General features: G+C 31.9%; 1 protein-coding gene and 1 long non-coding RNA gene across 2 annotated transcripts in view; one reads left to right on the top strand and one right to left on the bottom strand.

The window, feature by feature from the left end:
* The window catches only part of LOC129947904 (division abnormally delayed protein), a 371073-nt gene that overhangs the window by 338770 nt on the left and 14903 nt on the right, over positions 1-17400 (top strand). Inside the window, exon 6 of the mRNA XM_056058659.1 lies at positions 15182-15357. Within this exon, the coding sequence (XP_055914634.1) occupies positions 15182-15357 (176 nt within the window). The remainder of the gene's footprint in view (positions 1-15181; positions 15358-17400) is intronic.
* LOC129947909 (uncharacterized) lies at positions 15122-15839 on the bottom strand. Its single transcript, XR_008781785.1, has 2 exons — positions 15580-15839; positions 15122-15514 (listed from the first exon to the last, which is right to left on the bottom strand). It is a non-coding gene; the product is annotated as an uncharacterized LOC129947909 (long non-coding RNA).

Below are 17400 nucleotides of genomic sequence, written 5' to 3'. Positions count from 1 at the left end.
GAAATAAGTTTAGTTGGTTCACAAGTTTATTTTCTGTTTTAATTTAGTTTTTCTTACAAGGAAATATCTTAAAATGGCGTCAATGGCCGTTGGCTTCTCGAATTCGAATGCCTTCGTCATCGATATTTTACATGAAGTTGGTTGCGGTTATTTTATATTTACAATGAAGTTGGCGACAATTCTATAAAATAAGGTGTAGCTGCCATCCTTGAAGTGCAAACCAAGTATAATGGTCTTCTTACACTTGGTCTCTTCAATTAATATACTACAACTTTTTTTCTTTTATTTCTGGACTACCTGTCAAAACGTAGTTTCTCCTTTTTTGTGTTGTTATTGATTTTTTTTAATTTTCGGACTGCTTTCCATTGGGCTAAACATTCAGCTTAAGAAAATGGTGAATTAATTTCCATTGGTACGAAATACATCATTTTATTTATTTTTTCTCTAGGTGCATTTTTCCCTATCTTTGTGTTTTATTTGGATTTATTTTATCTGTCAGACTGTATTCTATTGGGCACAATCTAACAAAAGTATGATTTTTAAAACAAAATTAACCAATTTAATTTTGACTTATCTGCCAAAAAGCCGTTTATACTTTTGTTGTGTTCTATTTGAATTCGATTTAATGGTAACACTGTCTTCCATTCTGATTAAGAAATATGATTTTTTCTCTTCCGTTGGGTTCCATTGGCACAAAAACTATCAATTTACTTTTGGCTTATATGTCAGAACGCATTTTATTTTAATTTTATTTAATTGTCACATCAAACTTAATTTTGACATACCTGTCAAAACGCCATTTTTTATTTTGTTTTGTTAAAGGCTTGCATCAGTACTAAATTGATCAATTTATGTTTGACTTACTTGCCTGTCAAAATTTCCATTGGGTACGAAAAATTGATTTATTTTGTATTCAAAGTGACATTTTTAAATCTATATTCATATTTTTCAAAGTTTTAACATATTCCTTGCACAAACGTTAATACAATTTTTATTTGTCTATCTTGGTTTAAGTGGTGTATAATGAAATTTAAATCAAATCAAGTGCAAAAATTTGACAGCTATATTGAACACGAAAAAAAATCAATTTTTGTATTGAAAAAAAAATAGAAAATATAATTCTAATGGAACGAGTTTAATATAAAAACCAGAATGTCAAAAACAGACAAGAATAACAAGATCTATCCTTGCACAATTTTAGGGACGTAACGAACTGTCAAAATTAAACATAGTTATAAATAAAAACTGGCTTTCAATGTTTCATTTGTCACGAAAAAAAATAGTTTTTTGTATTGAAAAAAAAAAGTTTACAGAGGAAAAACTCCACAAGATACAAAACGTAAAACTTTTGTAAAACAAACGTCATAATCGAACAGATCATATGTTTGAATTCATTTTCGCAAAATGTTAGTTCTTTTTAGTGGCAACAATTTTATAAAAACCGTAATGTCAAAAGCAAACAAAAGTAATAAAAATCATTTGTGCAAAATTTCAGTAATATCCTAAACTGTCAAAGTTATTTTGACAGAAATTCTCATTTTTTTTGAAAGTCTATGAATATAAATTTAAACTGTTCAATTGCGTTTTTGATCCTAAGAGTAATTTTGGAAACGCAAAAGTTGTCAAAAGAATACAAAATTATCGTGTTTTCAAACGTTCAATTTATAACACTGGTCGACAAGAGTTTATAAGTAATTTTTGATTTGATAACAAATCAGTATTCCAAACAAAGCTATCACATCAAGTTCTTGAAATATATTTTCAAAATAATAAAAATAAGGTTAAATCAACTGTTTAAAGTATGGCCGCAGAGCTTAAATCGAAGTACAGACTCGAAATCACCACCCAAAACACTAAAACTATTTTTTTTAAACCATGAAAGCTAAATTTTTGACCAAATTAGTAAGGAAATATTAATGCCAAACTCGAATTCAGCCTTTAGCCTGTTATTATTAAAGCCGTTTCGGAAAAGGCAAATTGTAATAAAAACTGGAAGTCATAATAGGCGTGGCACCTGCAACAACGTTTTTAAAATCTCCTTGAGTCCGAATAAAATAAAGATTCAACCAAACCAAAACCAATCAGAATGTCAAAATCAAAAAAAGGCCTTCCAAAATGAACAAATACGACTCTGGCTGTCACAAGTCTTTTAACGCTAAGTGCAAATGCAAATTTGTTATGTAAACGGACCGTAAGATAAATGTAAGACCTGATATCCAATATCAAGGTGTTTAGGAGTCCATTTTAGCTGAGCTTGTTGTATACTTATCATCATCATGATACTATAAGTACGGGTATCCGCTGTGCACATCCACAAAGCATTCCATTGAACCTAGAATAGAATAAACTCGTAGAACCTCAACCTATAGATAAAAATGGCAATGCCAAGCCAGCGGATAACGGATATATACAATATGCATATAGACGTTAAAGATGGGAAGCTTTATTTTCAAATAAGCAAAGTGCACCCGAAGAGTGCATAAATTCTAATTTCATGACTGTGATTTATCCTGAGAGATACTCGTATGTATATCTTAGGTAGGTTTGTTTGTTTATACAATTGTTATTGTGAATTTAAAATTATATTTTCCATCATCATTTGCAATGATGGCAATGATGATTTGGTCAACCTTGAATTTCGTTATAGTGATGGGCAAACAGTCCATCCTCAATGAAAGCGAGTTCATATAGAGATTTGTATATATAACTCGTTACTTTGCATGATTTCGACTTGGAATAAAACTGAAACAATATGATGATTTGCAAGAGAGATGAGGGAGAAACAAAGGCTTTTTAAAAATGAGGGTGCTGGGACGCAGCAGAGTTCAGGTAATCATTAAAGTCAATCTGGGGATTTTTTAGCGTTGTTTTTTTTTTATTTTTTAATGGACTGAACTGATGGTGGACACGTTTCATAATTGCACTGAAGCTTCCAATTGATTTAAATTAAACCAACCAACCAAAAAGACGTCACTTTGTTGGATTGAAGATTAGTAGAGTAGAATATGTATATGACGTTGGGTTGATATAAATATGTATTGCAAATCACCGCGGAGCATTGTTGTTCATTGAAAAGGTCAAATGAATTCGCGCAGTCATTTTAAAGAAGACACTTTTGATGATTGCTCTCAATGAATTCAAGCTGCAAAAACTGCAAGCTTATGAGGTTTTAAGAAAAAATCTCGAGCTATATACAGAAATGTCTCTCTCTTTAAATCAAGGTTCTGTTGCGAAAGCAATTGGTGTAAATTAAAAGAATATTTCTTTTTTATTTCCAAACAGCAGATACATGTATCTACTTAAACCCTGTAGAATATGGGTGATTAAGTTTGAAGATATTTTTAAGTGGTGCAAACGTATTTTCTGCTTCCCGGATTGAAGAAAGTTGTGCATATAAATTGATTCATAAAATTAACTGATTTCTTTACACCATCGCCATTCAGATTCTCAAAAGAGTCAAATAGCAACTTGACTTTTGTTAAGGAAACAATTTTATGATAAAATCTCGACTCGACTTTAAGGGATCATTTAGAATTTCATTCATAAAAAACTATGAACTACATTTCATTCAAAAGTTAGAGATGATAGTTTATCACTGATTATGATGATGATGATGGTTAGATGGTGATTTCATTGAAAAGTCAATAGGGAAGTGTTAAAGTTATGAATGATAATTTTGTTTATTAAAAATCTTCAATCAAACATTTCCCTTTCCTTTTCTTTTGAGCATTTGTGAATGAATCACAACCATTTGCTGTATAAGATTGTGAATGAACCAATTCAAACCAATTCAAAATGACATCACTTTAAATTTAAAGAATAAACAACGTGATAGCAGATATAGGTTCTTGTAAAAAGGTAACTATTAAGTTGTAAAATTTTCAATTGAATAAATATTGTACACAAGGTATTCAATGAAAAAAAAAAAAAAAAACTTTACTATTATTATCTATACAAAGTGTAAAGCCCTGAGTAGTCAATAAATGACGATAATATTAGCACTTATCTCGGTTTGGTAATAAAATTAGTGCCTTGAGATTTATATAGACCTTCGTATAGTTTAAATATATTTAACCACTTTTTTTCAGTACGAGTAAATGAAGATTGGAAAATGTTTTTATAGTTTTAAATCTCCATTTCAAAAAATATATAACCCTTTTAAAGAGGAGCGACCGAAGCGACCCCTGGATAGACGCCAAGGTACTTAACCTGGTAGATTTAATAATACTGGTTAGCAAAGTTTTGTTTCTGGCAATTAAACTTTACTTTTTTAATTAGTTTTGGGATGACATACACAATATCAAGGACCTAGAAAAATTGAAGAAACAATTTACTTTTCTTTTAAAGAAAGTTGAAAATTTGACCGGCAACAATTGAAATTTTGAAAATAAACTTAATAAAGACAAAACTTTTGCTTTAGGAAGCAAAACAAAAACCTTAAACAAACGAAAAAACGATGATCTTGACGACGAAAATTCTGATAAATGCCATTTACCAAAGATAGTTGCAACCTCCGTATTTAAACACTTTGCAATTTCCTGCCCAGTTGCCAACTTTAACTATTTCTTCCTTATTATTATCACTGATATCAGCACCTAATGTTGTTAATCTCTCACCATCTCCTTCAAAGACCCAACTGAATGTGGATTCTTCGACTTCTGCTTTGTCGAAAAATATATTTTTGGCAAAAATTACCAACGAAACTAATTTACTAACATCTCCAATTGTATACGGACTAAAGGCTGTTGAAGTTAAAAAAATATTGTTTCTTTCTAAGCTTGCACTGTCTACAAATGCACTTGACATAAAAAATCACTTCTCTGAAAACCTGGGTTCCCCATTTATGTTAAATGTTGAGAAAATTTTACATCTTAACCATACTAAGTATTCGTCCTATGAATAAGTCAAACAACCCTTTTCGTCAGTATCGGGCAACGCTAAATCACAGTCAAAGCAGCCTAAAAAGGTATTAATCTACTACCAAAACGTTAATGGACTTCGGACAAAGACCAACATGGTTTAAAAAAACATTAAAAATCTTCTTCACGATATCATAATATTGACGGGAACATGGCTCAACAACTCTACCTCGGACTCATATAATTTTTACTAGACGTGATCGTAATAACTCAGATGTTTCAAACGCTGTTGGTGGCGGAATTCTTGTCGCTATCAACAATACTTTCACTGGTTCCCTGTTTGACGACTTTCGATCAACAGACATCGAAATACTATGCTTGAAAATTAAAATTGCAACAGGACATTTATTTATTGTATCAGAATATATACCTCCAAGCTCCAAGAACGAGGTTTATGAAAAACTAAACAACTTTATAGAAAGTTTTTATATCCTTTTGGAGCCTGAAGGCGAAGTACTGTTTGTTGTCCAATCTCAATTGGATACAAATTGACGACGATAACTTCTACGTTCCGATAAACGCGTCATCTTCATACGAATTTTTATAAACAGATGGTATGTCTTCATGTGGCTTAAATCAACTCAACGGCATGAGGAACCGTTTTGGCAAAAACACTCGATCTGGTTTTCTTCTGTGATTTCTTCTACTGTAAAAATTGTAGACGAATGGTTTCACCTCATATGCTACCTCATATCTTATAACAACAAACTAGAATTTAACTTTAGTAGGTGTAATTTTGAAAACCTTTTTTACTTATTATGTACGATCAATTGGGATCACTTATTTTGTAACTTAAATATTGACGATATGTGTAACATTTTTTATTTAACTCTTTTCGACTGTTTCAACAAAACGATTCCATTTAAAAAGACTCCAAATAACTTGAGTTTTCCAGAAATTATGTGGGTACCCTAACTTAATGACTGTTTCGACATCAAATAGTAATGAGCCAAGATTAATTGCGAACATGTGCAAACTACTTCAAAGATGTTTTTGTAGATTATAACACTATTAGTTTTCCTGACACATCTACCACTGTAAAAATTTCCCCCATAATAATTTTTGAGTCATTTTGAATTTCTGAAGTGCTAGGTTTGTTTTTTAATCGAATTCGTAAATAAAGTTTAAATATTTTCAGTATTTCTTTAAGTTTTCGAAAAATCTTTTAAGTTGATAGGATAGTCTTACATAAATCTTAAAGAAAAGCTGAACCATTTTTGCCAAGGCGGTTTTTAACTCAATTTTTAGTTTTTCTTAACGAATCCATTAATATAAAATTAATGTCGATGATATTGAAAGTTCGATTCTGAAAGCAAAACTAAAAAATAACTCCAAAACGCATTTTTCGAAACTATGTAGCCCAGAAATTCAAGGCTTCTTAAAATTTCATGTAAAATCAAATGAAGACTCATAGGAACTAAAATAAAATACTGAAATAGTTTAAACCAGTTATACTCAACCTTTTTTTTAATGAGCCACATTGATAATTTTGTAACGGTACCCCACGCCACTAGACATTTTTTTTGTATCTTAAATAATAATACTCATTTCAATGTGCATACATACATATGTACATTATGTATTTATTTATTTATTGAAAATATTTGAATGTGGTTTTTGAAATTGAGAACACATTTTCAAAACTTTATTTAGATCTGGCTTGTTGCTGCATGCCAACCTAATGACATCACCTAGGTTTAAGTCCGTAAATTTGTTTTTTTTCCTCGAAAAGAAGATTCGCAAACAAATGTAGATTCAAATAATGTCAGCAGAATCTTTGAACTTCTTTTGACGATTGCGTATTTTTCGGGGACGATGCTCCAAATTTCAAAGTATTCACCTTTTTCACTTTTTTCCTTAAACAAAGCTTCAAGATTTGAATCGTTTTTAAAATCGATGAATTCCTCAAAAATTTTGATCTTGATTAAAATAGAAGCCACCCGTGAGTAGTCGTTGTTTCCAGATGCCATGAGTTTTCTACAAGCGTTAAGCATTTTTTAATTTTTCTGATATCATGAAACCTTTTTCAAAATCTTTTGACAGTGCTGTTAAGTAATTCAATATTGTTGAGCAGTTTTCTTCAGAGATGTCGATGAGGTTCTTTGTAGCTATTACCACTGCTGGCAAATTTTGTAGCTGTTTACTTCTTATTTCTTCACGACAAAATATTAAGCTTTTCTTCAAAAGAAAATATTTTACTTGCCATGTAAATTTCGATTGAAACTATTTAGTTTTCCTGTGATATCGCATACAAATGCTAAAAGACACTAACATTGATCTTCTTGCAATTCTGGTTAATTTTTTTTTTTAAGAAGAGGATTATTTTGTAGCGAAAGGAAAAAAGTCTAAGCCCTCGCTACGAGGTATGCAAAAGAACGTCACCATACTCACTTTCCAACTCTTCCAAAAGACTTAAATTTTCTCGCTCGAATATAATTCAAAATATCAATTCCAATCTTCATCTCAAGTTTTAAATTGTTAATCCGTGCAGCCAAGTTTTCTTGAAGAATAATGCAATGAAATGTAATTCAATTCGTCAAATTATATTTTGTTTTCAACAAGATTATAAATCCATTTTCATTTCCAGTCATAGATGCCACGATTTTTTTTAATATCAATATCATTCTGCTCTAGAAAATTTGAAATTGTATCAAGATAATCTATTCCCCGAGTCTGACCTTTCATCGGAAGGAATTTAAAAAATGTTCTGTGCAATATCTAAGAAACACCAAGCATTGAGATGTTGCTGAAATATCGGTGCTGGAATCGAAGCCCAAGCTAAAAAACATACAGTTCCTTAAGTTTTCTATTAAATTGTCACGAATATATTTGGAAATGTCTTCAATACGTCTCACACATGTTGAGTCAGACAGCTGTAGTTTTTTTATTTCGGACAATAATTGTTTTTTGTTGCTAAATTTATCAAACAGTATATCGGCAGCACTTACGAAACATTTTTTTAAAATGTCTGCATTGGCAAACAGTTTTATGTGCTTACCAAGAGTATAGCAAATTTAGAAGGATGCCTTACTTAACACAGAGTCTTGAGATAAGGCCACGGAAATTGCATTTTGTTGCTGTTGTAATGACCTTGATTTATTATGCCTGGACTGCTGTGTTTACGAATTTTCCATTCAAAATTTGAATAAAATGATTCCAATTCAATTTCGCAAGAAAAGTAAGGAATACTCAGCGACATCTGTTTTTCATTTAGTTGTGCAAACTTTTCCTGGCGTTGAAAGGAGTGACATCTAGAATATTTTTTGAAAACACAAGATGTCCACTTTTCCGCTGAATTACGTTCTAGTGTTGCTTCCATTTTGAAAACTGAAAAGGATGTATTTGTCATACGTTTTTCTGCAGTCACTCGATATTTTAAGAATTTATTAAACTAGGCTGCGGGCCAACTTTCATTAGCTCGCGGGCAGCAGGTTGAGTATAGCTGGTTTAAACAGTTTCAAGAGGACATAAATTTGTGCTTTGCAAAGTCCCCATTTAATTTATTGGTCCAAATTATGTTACGTCTTAAAACACAATTTTCGGTTGTAAAGACAACATTTTTAAAGAGGCAAAAAGTATTGTTTTCTTAGTAGGAACATTTTTGTTTGTAAAACGTCAATGTTAATAACAATGTTTTTTATGTGACGAAGTGTCAATTTCTTTACCTGTCTTCAACATTTTTGAGTCAAAAAAAAAATGTGGAAGAATTTTTATTTTTTGTAATAATTATTATCGATTCGATTTTTCTTCAAAACCTTATTCTTCTTTTCATAAAATTATTTTTGAGTCTATGGAACTTTTTGTTCGTAAAGGGTTCGATAATGTTAAAACCCGTATAACAAAATTTTTTGAAGTCGATATCTATACTGGTTCTTTAAAATATTGCCGATGAAAAAAGGTATCCCGGACGTATAAACAAAGAATTATTGATTTTGATTCAAGAAATCTTAAAACTTCAACAAATGTCAAAAACTTTGATTTTGATAATTTAAACCCATTACAATAACTTTAAAAAAAAATTAATATGTAAAAAACAAAATTTTGTCGGGTTATTTTTCCTTACAATAAATTCCCCCAAAGCAAACTTTAAAGATAATTCGCGTCTTCAATGAAAGAAAATAACAGAGGGAAACAGAAATTAATTATGCGGTAAAAAAGTTTCTACTCCGCATCCACATCCAAGAATAGCACATTTTCGTCCTAGTTACCTTGTTTTTAGTTCACACGAAGCATCATCATCATCAACCTCATCATCGTCTTCGTCAACTTTTCATCATAAAGTGCCACTGCACATCAGTGCTCCGGAGTGATGGGGCTTAGTGCAAAGACCAGCCGCAACTTCGTCGTGTCGTGTGTCGGTTTGGTTTGGTTCGGTGCGGTCTTGACAAGGCCAACTTAGAGTGCTCCCGCGCGCGCAAAATAATAATTTATAAACAAAAGAAGTCAACTATCTTGGGATGTGTAACACATTTTTCTCATCATAGTACGTGTACATCGCAACCAACGACGACGACGGGGAGGTGGAGGAGGAAGTAGAATGGACTAAAATGGGTGCACCTCATCAGAACAGAGCATATAATAGAACAACGCCTGAGCCCCTGCCGTCCATGCCCAACGCCAACATCATAACGAGTTAACCTTATTTCGATGATGAAGTCCTTTAGTCGCTCGTTGATAGACCCTACAAGCTTTCAACCCCAGCCCCTTCCAACTATACAATTTCTATAGAAGAACACTTATACGCATTTGTCCCCGACCCCAGAGAGTATCCACTCCAAGCCGAAAAGGAATACATTTTGAGCAAAGAGGAGCAGAATGAGTATCACTCCAAAAGTTATACCTACAAGAGTCAACTATATGAATATCTGTTGGCTTGGCCTGGCCTGGCCTCAGCTCCAAAGCTGATGCTGCTTCTACTGCTACTGCTTCTCTGATTCTGATTCAGATTCTGATTCCATTGTGTGATGTGAATCCGCATTCATTACCGTTTGTTGATTGGGTGAGGGAAGGTAAGGTACCTTTTCATATCGTCGTCGGTCGTGTCGCTGACTCTATGGCTCCTGAATAGGTAGGTAGGCTTTGAACAACAAAAAAAAGAACTAGGTATTCCTTTTCACCTGCACTCTTGTACACATTGGAACAGGACAAATTGGTGCAGAGACAAGGGTGTCCTCTTCTGGGTAACCTAACCAGCAACAGCAAACCACTTTGTCTCCAGCCAGCTAAAGCCTGTGTAGTGTGTATATGTCGTGTCCCTATGTGCCTCTTGTGCTATTTAATGGTAAACTCTCCTTTTCTTGTGCTGTAAAGTGCCTTAGACTTCTGCCAGGTCGTACTACATATATGTATCTCTGAGTACAGTAACAGACAGAATGGTATTTAGTATTCGGTGTAGTGCAAGCACCACTGTACTCCACGACGACGACAACCATGACGATCATAATTGTAATGCATGTAAACTAATTAGGAATTCTTTAGTTGGCACAGTAATTTACGTACTTTTGTGGAATTTTTAATGAAAATATTTTTAAAAACCTTCGCTTCGGGGTTTCTTCTATTTGTTCCTTTTTTTATACAGACTCTAGCTGTTGGCTTGCTTAACATTCCTTGTTGAAGTTTACTTAAATTTTTAAACAAATGTTAGGTCTATGTTACGGTAAGGATTGTTCGGTCCTATATGCTTAGGATGTAAAGAGATAGTTTTGTTCTATATAAATATTTGTGTACCTTTGCTGTTAAGAGATATTCCATAAAATGTTTTAAATGAAGTGACGACTAATTGCAGTTACAATAATTTATTAAGTAGTGAACTTTTGTGTAAAGTTCAATTAAGCCTTTAGACTATAGATATGTGAGGTATGTGATTTGAAAAATGGTTCGAGATTTGGTAAAGTGGAGGAAAGCCATAGAAAGTTATTTTATCGGTTTGTCAAGTAGAAAATTTTGACATCTCGCCACGGTTCAAGGTCCCTAGAATTGACAAATTGAAAATTTTCAAGGTCCCTAAAATTGACAAATTGAAAATTTTCAAGGTCCCTAGAATTGACAAATTGAAAATATTAACTTTTTTTTAAATCCAAGATTTTCACAATTAACTTAAAAGTTCGTTTGCGGAATATGACGCTTATGGCTCAATCAAAAACACGCTTCAGCTTCGGCTTCACCTGACATGACGTTTACGAGTTCAGCCATAGGAATTTAATGCATGCTATCACAATGGAAGTTCCACCTCGCGTTTCGTTTGACAATCGTAACGAAAAGAACGTAATGTGACTCCAAACTGAAGCTCTAGTTAAATTATCTCAACATTTGCTTTGTCTGACAGCTCAACAGCTGTACAAAATTGTCAAAGAACAAAATATTTGCTCTTTGGAGGGATGAAATAATAAAAATGTCATTCAAAGCAACCTCGAAACAGGCCCACCGTAACGCAGACAAAGCCGAAGCTAAAGCGTGTTTGTGATTCAGCCATTACTAGCACTTTATTCAGTTTATGGCTCAATATAGCTTTATCCAACATTTCCCAACAGAACGCTTTAATTGTATTATGGTTCGTTTACACGTACGCAGGCGGTGTCATTTTTCGGAACTGCATACTTTGAATGACAACTGAAAATGTCAATATCTGACAATTTTGTATAACAGTTTATTGTTTATGGCTGTATGGTTTTTTTTAAGGCACTGAATGATGTCAGTCAAAGTACTTTTATGCTGAAAATACCGTTGAAAAACAAAGTTTAATTATAAGAGTGCTTGATTTCCTTAGAATGTAACTTTAAAGTTATCTGCAGAAATGACTTTCAAAAAATCCAGTGGGTATTTTTTTTACAATAGCAATTTAAAAAATATTAATAAAAAGTAATAAAACTTGTAAAACAATAAGTAGTGCCCGTGGCATGTTGGTAAGTGAGTTGGATTGTCATGCCTTGGGCTTGGTTCGATCCCTGCCAATGCCATCTAAAGTTTTTTTCACGGGGACTACTGGAATTTACAAATTCTGCAAGAGTATTTCTTGTCATGAAAAGTGCTTTCCCGAATTGGCCGTTTGGATTCGACTTAAAATTGTAGATCCCCTTCATCCCTGGGAACAGTACTCGTACACAGGAATGGTTGAGATGTGTAAGTCACTAGGCCCTAGTTCTAAACAGACTGTTGCGCCAAACCATTTATTTATTTATAACTTTCAAAACAATTGTTTACAACAAATAATAACGTTTTTGACACATGGCGTTGTTTTTAGAAAAATCAAATTGACAGTTTTCTAAAAAACAAAAACAAAACCCACAGAGAAAATTTATTGGTAAAATATAATTTTTAACCTCGATTATCTTGAAAACGATTGAAGGTATTTGGCCATTTTGTATTTCTAAGATATCGAAGATTTTTGTATTCTTAGAAAATTTCTCACTTTTACTGTCAGAAATTTGAGAATGAAGTGTTATGGTTCGAATTCTCAATATTTCTCCATCGCACAATTAAAAATTGAAGAAAAGAAATACAAAGCTTATTTTATTTCTAAATCTTAACCAAATAAATTGACCTTTTTCAAAAGTTAGTAAATATTGAGAGTTTTTTAATAAAAAATTAAGGGACACATCTTGTCAAAAGCAGCTAAAGCTTCAATTATTTACTGCATACTTTTTGAAGCTCCTTAAATGACAGATTGGCTTATTACATAAAAATATGTAATTATTTTATAAGAAAAGATTTTACAATGAAAAGTTATCAATTTGAATCGTGTTCTAGTGCTTTTTTATTTTGAGATTCTTCACGAAAATTTATACAATTGTAGTTTTTTGTTTTTTAATTTAGAATTAGGAATACTAACTTGACAAATAGACTAAGGACAGTTCACAGTGGACTCTTTTGAGGCGATTCATTTTGACGTTTTATAATGTTATCCCACTCGCACCAAATTTAAAAATGCCTGCCCAATTCCCTTACCTCTTACCTTTATTACCATCAAGAAAGAGCGAGATAAAAAACGTCAAAAACAGCCCAATGCAAATACAGCCTTATGAAAAGAACTGTCACACATTTTCAATACAATTCAAAAATGGACAAAAAATTGCAAAACTAATCTTGAAAAAATAAACTGACCTTTTTTAAAAGTTATTAAATATTGACAGTTTTTTAACAAAAAATTAAGCGACACATCTTGTCAAAAACAGCTTAAAGTTCAATTATGAACTCCACGATTTTTGAAGCTCCTTAGATGGCAGTTTGGCTAAAAATATGTAATTATCTTATAAAAGATACAATAAAAAGTTATCAATTTGAATCGTATCCCAGTACTTTTTTATTTTTTAGTTTCTTCAAGAAAACGTATACAATTGTATTTTTTTTTAATTTAGAAGTAATAATACTTACTTGACAGATAGACTGAGCGCAGTTCACAATAGACTCAGTCTATCATTTTGACGTTTTATCATTTTATCCCAATCGCATTAACTTTAATAATGCTGCCCCATTTCGCCAGCTCTTACCTTTATAACTATCAAGTAAGAACGAGATAAAATCATAAAACGTCAAAATCAGCCCAATGTAAATACAGCCTTATAAAAAGAGCTGTCACACATTTTTAATACAATTAATAAATGAACAAAAAAAAATGCAAAACTAATTTTATTGCTAAATCTTGGAAATATAAACCCAATTGACTTCAAACACAGTTGTTAAAAGTTAATAATTATTTTAAAAAATCTAATTGACAGTTTTTTCTACAAACATTTAAATTCCAAATCTGATCAAAAACGTCAAACTTTTTGAATTTACTTAAATGACATTTTGGCTTATTGCATTAATGAATAATTATTTTACAATGAAAAGTTATGAGTTTAGGTCGTATCCAAGTCCTTTTTCTTTTTTTGTCGTAAAAAAGCAGCATGAATTTAGAAGTAATAATACTTGCTTGACAGATAGACTGAGGAGAGTTCACAGTGGACTCTTTTGAGGCGATTCATTTTGACGGTTCATAATATTATCCTACTCGCATAAAATTTAAAAATGTCTACGTCACTTCTGTATCTCTCTTATTTTTAACCATCAAGTGAGATCGAAAGAAAATAATGAAACGTAAAAACACAGTACAATGTGAACACCGCCTTATGAAAAGAACTGTCATACATTTGCATTCGATTCAATTGAAACTTTCCCTTCAGACGTGAATGTTTTCATGCAATGTTCTTGTTGAGTCTTTTATTTGTTTCAAGTGAAAAACGTTATCATCAATTTTTAAGATTGGCATTTTCACTAAAATACTCAAGACTATACACAGAATACAATCACTATCAAAAAAATGTTCAAATCTTCACAATTATTATCATTAAAGTAAATATTTTCGTCATACATAAATGTGTCTGTTCTGAAAAAGAAAAGAAATTCCCTCTAACGAAATTTTTTTTTCCTCTCCCTGAAGGGATGGTTCAAGTCAATAACCCTTAAAATGGTACACCCACTATAGGTACTTTGTTGTCTGATATCTTTTTCAAAAGTATGTATTATACAAAACAGAACATGAATAAGTATATAAGAACAAACATATTATATACATTTTTATTGTAACTAAGACTTTATACTACCTGCAGCTTTTTGAATAGAACGGTGGTGGCATTCTTATAGTCTTGAAAAATATAAATACTTCGCAGTCCGCAGTCATCAGGAAAAACTTGGCAAAGTATTTTATCTCAAGTTCAGGATCAGTGAAGACTGAAGGTATATAAGAAGATATTTCTATTCATAGTACTATAATGTTAAACAGGTAAGGTTCTGGCAAAAATAAAAATGGGTGAATTCAAGCTAAGATGTCTTTAGACTGAAAAAACTTCCCATCATTAGATGGGAGTACCTATACCTACCTACCTACCTACGTATCTGCTATATATGTATTTTCACATTCAGCCCGTTCTGAATTTTCTTGAATTTGTTTCATCCCTGATACCTACCTATAGCTTGTTATGAATGTAATTCCATGATAAGTCTCTGGAAACCATCTCAATGAGCCATGACAACAATGAGCTGCTGAAAATCGAAACTTCCTTTTCTTAACTTGTTTTGTATAAAAATACCTTTAAATTCTATTGCTATAGTTTATGGTATAGGTACCGTTATTTCCATACAAAACTGTCATTACTTGAAAATGATAGTGAAGCTGGAAATAATATTTAATGATATGCTCGTGCTTTGAAAAATAAAACGTCCACTTTAATTGAATTTAAGGTAATTTAATTTATCTTCTTTTTTTTCCGACTCTTTAATTTTAGGTAAAGAAAACTTGTGGAACTCCAAAATTATTGCCCACCAAAGAAGAACCAGTTGCCGAAGTTCGTGCTGGACAGCAAGGAAGCATCAAATGGGCAACACCTCCAGATGCGGAACTTCTTAAATTTCTCTCAACCATTGAAAAGTCAAAGGAATTTTATGCCAGAATAGTCAATAAGTAAGTATAAATGATTTTATTGCTGTTTATTTGGTTCAGGAAGATATTTTCTGTCAATCAAAATCACTAAGAGTGGTGCAACTATGACAACAGAAAAGAAGAAAATATTAAGTGCTAATTCTTTGTTTGAACAACATTGATAGCAACCACAGTTGGGCTGGAAGGGAAAAATTTAGTTAAAAATAAGGAAAATTCATAAAATTTCATATTAGAAAATATTACGTTTGATTTAAAGGCCACGGAAGGACAGGTTCTGCAGTTGAATAGACAATCTCGAAGTTCATTCCAAACTAATGTAACTTTTTTGAATACATTATCAATTTTGAAATAATTCATAATTTAGACACGACGATAATTTTTTTGTACACATACATAAATGATTTTAATGTTTACAACTACTAAGTTTTATTAAGATATTTTTTAATTCAAAGTTACCAAAATTGAAAGTTTCAGAAAATGAGTGATCCCTCGCCTAAATGTGTTTTTATATGCTGTTAATGTGTCAAAAGTACAGGTGACAAATTCGCCTTTCATAAGATGACATGGCACCTTTGTGTAAAACTTAAAGTACTATCGTCGTGCGTTTTTACACAAATTTCACGAAGCTATTGTTATACAAATATTTCTAGAGAGAGTGTTCACATCGATCTCTTTTTAGGTGACTCATTTTGACGTTTTATCTTTTTTCTCGCTCCCACGTAATTCCTTATCAACATGAATAAGGAACGAGATGATAATATACAAACCTGCAAAAAAAACCGTTGTGAACACTGTCTTAGACACTTTTGAAATGTCTTGTTTTGACGTCTCACAATTTGTATTTGTTTATGAAACAAATACTTTTAAGTTTTTAACATGAGTGAGAGATACACAAAATGTAAACGCTCCCTTAGAAATTCTTATTTTTTAATACAATAGTTCTGTTCCTTTCTCCGAATTCTGTTTAATTTGTGTGCATTTAAGTGACGTTTAGTCCAGAGGCGTCCCCGTACTTACAATATTAGAAAAAACTATCGCTCATCAAATTGTTCAAAATATTTCTTGTGTCAAAAATCTCTTTGAATAGAGATGTACAATTCAATAAAGTGTCGATTGTCGTCCTCTTTTATATTACATCATACAAATTAGAGTCCAGTGTTCTTTTTTTATTGTTTTGATGAATTTTGACAGAAAGTTATCATCGCTTTTCAGAATTTGACATTTAATGAATTTCTTCGGAAATGTTGTCAAAAGCTGGGTTTGAAATAGAATACAATTTTCCCAGAAAATATTTCCCTCTTCCGAAAATTGTCAACGTTACATAAAAGATGATAAAAAAATGGCATCGATACAAAAAAGTGCTACTGGAATTTGGCTGCTATTACATTTGTTTGAGAGGGATTCTCTGTAATGAAAATATCATACTGACATTGACTTATATCTTGAATTGGGCGCCACTGAGCCTTGTCACAAAAAAAATAGCCATACACATTTTAAGTTATTTTCGTTGATGAAATAGTATATATCTATAATTTTATGATATTAATTTAAAAAAAAACATAAAAATCATTGTTCTTAAAAAGCAAAATAATATAGTTGTAACTTAATCACTGAACAAATTGCCAAAATTATGGTTTCAACAGAATGTATGTGTAAGCGCCATCTGGATGCCAGATGATTTTGACAGATAAACAAAATTCTTAAATGTCATTCAATATCAGTTTAGCTACAAAGTCACACAACGCTTTGAATTCATTGCGTCTTGCATTGAAAACAATCCCTTAATTGAAAAATAAAAATAACCGACAATGATTATTCCATCCTCTTCACTGGATTGTAAAACAAAATCCAATTAAGAAATGAAACGAATCGTTTCACAATGATTTGTGTTTCAATTTCACACAATTCCAATGATAGATTGCTGTCAGAAGAAAAATGTTCCGTTTGCCATTACTATGATTACTTTAAACAAACTGTCAAAAAAATCCAATGATTATTCTATTTCCAACTCCACACCGCAGACGCTAGGAACAAGTTCTTGCAGAGTAGGTTTCCAAGACCAGC

This window comes from Eupeodes corollae, chromosome 2 (assembly GCF_945859685.1).
Source record: "Eupeodes corollae chromosome 2, idEupCoro1.1, whole genome shotgun sequence".
NCBI classification, from domain to species: domain Eukaryota; kingdom Metazoa; phylum Arthropoda; class Insecta; order Diptera; family Syrphidae; genus Eupeodes; species Eupeodes corollae.
The sequence above is the reverse complement of the archived record's forward strand: the minus strand, read 5'-3'. Positions and strand labels throughout refer to the sequence as shown.